Here is a 3,948-nt window from a genome sequence, read left to right on the forward strand (position 1 = left end):
TAAAATTTTACATAGTTATTGTTTTCTCAAACAAAATTAATTCCCGAAGATACGTACCCTATTAACTTTAGGCAGACAATCTAGTATACTGAACATAAGCTTAGCGTTGCCCTGCGGATCGTCCGGCAAACAGACGGCCAGTGCGTCGACCATCATTTGGTAGAGGCACTTCGTGAAGAGAGGTTCTGGAAGTTCTCGTAGATAATCCTTCAGCACGCCTGGAATAGCACAACGCTTGTTTACTTCGAATTATCGTGGGACAAACTCGCATATTTTGTGGCGCATTTTACCAGTGATGACATTAATATCCGGCACGTTGTCGGGTGATAAATTCACCGAGCGCGCGTTCCTCTCGAAAGCTTCCCTAAGTATCCTCTTCTTAGTCGCCGAACCGCAGAGTCTGTACAAACCTGTTACACAGAATAACATACGGTTCTTATCGCACGTACGCTCTCGATTTCGGGTCACTCGATACTCACCGATGATATCGAGGCCTCTTCTTTCCACCTCCTCGACGCAGCGCCACACGATTATCGGAACGTTCGGCACTCCCATCGCCAGAGCTGTGGAAACTCCGCCAGGAACTCCGCCAGTTTTGGTCTCTCGACTTACCTATAAAGTTAATAAAAATTATTACATCTTTGTCATAGTGTATAAGTAAAAAAATTATATCAATAGTTAATATGTCTGTAATAAAAAGTTCCAAAACTATAAACATTCTTACAACAAATTTTTATGTTACGTTGTATATATTACGAAATATATTATTGCTGACAAATGTTTAACTTTTAAATATTCTGTTTTCATAAATTATATTTTTATATTTTTCATTAAAATTTATATTTTTCATAAATTATATTTTATATTTTTCATTAAAATTTATATTATCCGTATAATGTCAATTATATACGGAAAATAATTTGTTGCAACAGCAAACTAATTTACTACATATGAACAGTTAAATATAATTCGCTGTATTAGCTACTTTTTTTTGCTGCAGGAACCTATTTTCTTGCTATGATAACAAGAAAATTTGTCCCTACAGCAAGACAAGTGGCTAACGCAACAAATTTGCTACAGATGGACAACTAAACATAATTTACTGCTTTTTTTGTTGCAGGAACAGATTTTCTTGTCATCATAGCAAAAAAATTCGCTCCTGCAGCAAAAAAAAGGTAGTTAATATAGCAAATTATGTTTAGTTATCCATATGCATATAGCAGATCTTTTTTTCCGTGTAGGAATTGTTGTAGCAGATGATTTGAAGATAATGAGAAACTCACTACTGTATCCAGATCAACGCCGAAGAGTGGCGCTACTCTCGTAGCTAAGGATATGACCGGTAAACCCCTTCGACGGAAAGTTTGTTGGGCGTCGGTGTATCGCAGTCTTAAGTAGATTGTGCCACGTGGTTCGACTTTGACGGCCAGTTGATGCACCGGTGACTCTTTCAGTAGAGTCGCCAAATGCACCGATCCCTTGTAACAGAGTTTATGCCTGTACTGTGGGTCCCAAGAATAAACGAGCAGATCCAGCTGCCGATTGCCTACGAGATCCAGCTCGAAGGTTTCGTCCCAGTCGAACATCAAGTCGCCGGTTCGTACCACCGTGCGCGCTTTATGTACCCTGTCGCACTCCAGTACGCAATACAAGTCTCTCAAGCCACAACTAGCTGTAAATTTTGTCCGCAAATTAGTATGTTTGCATTAAAGAAATTTTGTTAAGGCGTTATATGGTGTCTAAAATTGGCAACTGTAACTCTAAGTCCAGAAATTGGCATCACAAGATACTGCTTTCCAAAAAATTTAAGTTTAACTGATCAAATTCAGTAAAAAGAAAATTATACATCTCAGAATGTCTCAGAAAACACCCTATATAACGGACATTGTAAAAAGAGCGGATAGAGGAGGTCAAAACAATGAAAAAAGTCATGTACTATTTTGCGGAAATTGCAATATTCATTGAGTTATTAATTGAAACAGCCTGAGCTAATGAGCGTACCGAAAGCATCTCTTCGATATTAGCAACTCTCTTAGTTAATTTCTTAAAGCAACGATGGCGATCAACTAACGGCCATGCACCGAGCAAGATAACGCTCTCTGACAACCATGCACTGCTCGCTATTGCTACTAGCTGATACTACATGTATCTAAAAGCAGTCATTATATTTTACTCTCGCGTCCAACCTACTGTCTCCGGTGCGCTCATTGGCTCATTTTAATTAATAATTCAATGAGTGTTGCAAAATGGTATATGACGTTTTTTCTTTATTTTGACTCCCTCTATCCGCTTTTTCTTATAACATTCGTTACTTCTGAGTTACAACATTCGTTACTCTGTATAAAATAAATATTTTAATTATATACGATATTGTTGTTTTTAATATTGAGCAATATGTACAAATGTGATCGGTTCGTTGGACTCACCTAAATTTGGTTGACCTGAAGGAGTGGAAGGTGTAGTGGCAGCCGATGAGGTCGTAGTCGATCGGAGGCCGCGTCCCGCTAAAAGATGGACCCACAATAATCCGCTGACCCCACCTGCCAAATCGCCACCACTGGTCTCCCCGAGTGAACTCAAGAGTGAGCTTGTCGAACTCGGAGTGCCTACAGTTGGCGGTTTCTCTATTTTATACTTGAGGAACTCTGCAAAAGAAAAACATTCTTTCCACTTATTTCTTCAGTTATTCAGTTATAGAAATTGTTCTGATATCTTCAAATCAATTGCTATTTTCTTCAATCTAATATTGTGTAATATATTTATATAAAGTTTATATTTTATTTAAAATGTATTTAAAATGTATATATAGGGTGTTCCAGACTTTCCTTCGCAATTTTTGTGAGGACGTAGAATGAATTGAAGTGAACATAAAGGTCCCATACCGTCTTGCGATATTCGCAATAAATCTCGAGATATTAATTAAAGAAATTTGGTGAATGATTACGCGATATAGATAAGCTGTAGTGGCGCTGTCTGCGGTTGTATATTTATACATTATGTCAAATTTAACAAAAAAGTGTTCTACCATTTTGTAAATAACCACATAGATTTTTAGATATTAATTAAAGAAAATGTGTACATTATCGCGCAAAATTATGTAATAATTTTCTTTCATTAATAATTAAAAATCAATATGATTATTTGCACAATAATAATTTTTTATTCAATTCGACCTAATGTATATAACAGCACACTATAGCTACCATCTATCATTATCGCGGGTGATTATCCACCAATCCTTTTTAATTAATATCTCGACTATTATTACGAATATCGCAAAACGGTAGGACATAAGGAATATACTATATAGATTCTATAGGTCTTTATGTTCATTTCAATCTGTTTTATGTTCTTACAAAAATTATGAAGGAGAGTCTGAGACATCTTGTATATATGGGTCATTCCACATCAAATCATCTATCCAAGACTATATTGAACTGAATCTAACTTGTGAAGTACTAAAATTTAGCTTAAAGCTTTTAGTTTCCGGTGCTATCTGGCGATTTTGAAAAATGTCAAATAATGACCTTAAATTCGTCGGTCAAATAGAAAATGATAAATTTTTTTCTTTATTTCTTTATTTAAATCTTTATTTACAAGTGAAGTACAAAAATTATATTCAATGTAATTTTGCCCGCTAAATCCGAATCTAAAGTGAAAAACAAAAACAAAATTATATATTTTTACAAATAAACATTTAGTTTGTCATTTTTGAAAGATGAAAGTACAAAAAATACAAAAAAAATTAGATAATGCAAAAAAGAAAAAGCATGTTTTAAAAAGTAACATTATTTTCATCTTTCAGAAGTGGACACTAATAACAACTAAATGTTTATTTAAAAAACATAATTTTGGTGTTTTTACTTGAGATTCAGATTCAGAGGACAAAATTATATTAAAAATGACTTTTTTACATAGGCTTCATCAGCAAAAGAAATAGTAGATCTT

General features: G+C 34.9%; 1 protein-coding gene across 1 annotated transcript in view; it reads right to left on the reverse strand.

Annotated features, from left to right (window-relative positions):
* Positions 1–3,948, reverse strand: part of LOC116846262 (rho GTPase-activating protein 100F) — a 59,907-nt gene that overhangs the window by 14,365 nt on the left and 41,594 nt on the right. The window contains exons 14-17 of the mRNA XM_032819871.1: positions 1,284–1,672; positions 480–612; positions 291–410; positions 58–218 (exon numbers count right to left, since the gene is read on the reverse strand). Coding sequence (XP_032675762.1) covers positions 58–218; positions 291–410; positions 480–612; positions 1,284–1,672 — 803 coding nt within the window. The remainder of the gene's footprint in view (positions 1–57; positions 219–290; positions 411–479; positions 613–1,283; positions 1,673–3,948) is intronic.

This window comes from Odontomachus brunneus, unplaced genomic scaffold (assembly GCF_010583005.1).
Source record: "Odontomachus brunneus isolate Ranch 3 - 2012 unplaced genomic scaffold, Obru_v1 Obru_scaffold_062, whole genome shotgun sequence".
Classification (NCBI taxonomy): Eukaryota; Metazoa; Arthropoda; class Insecta; order Hymenoptera; family Formicidae; genus Odontomachus; species Odontomachus brunneus.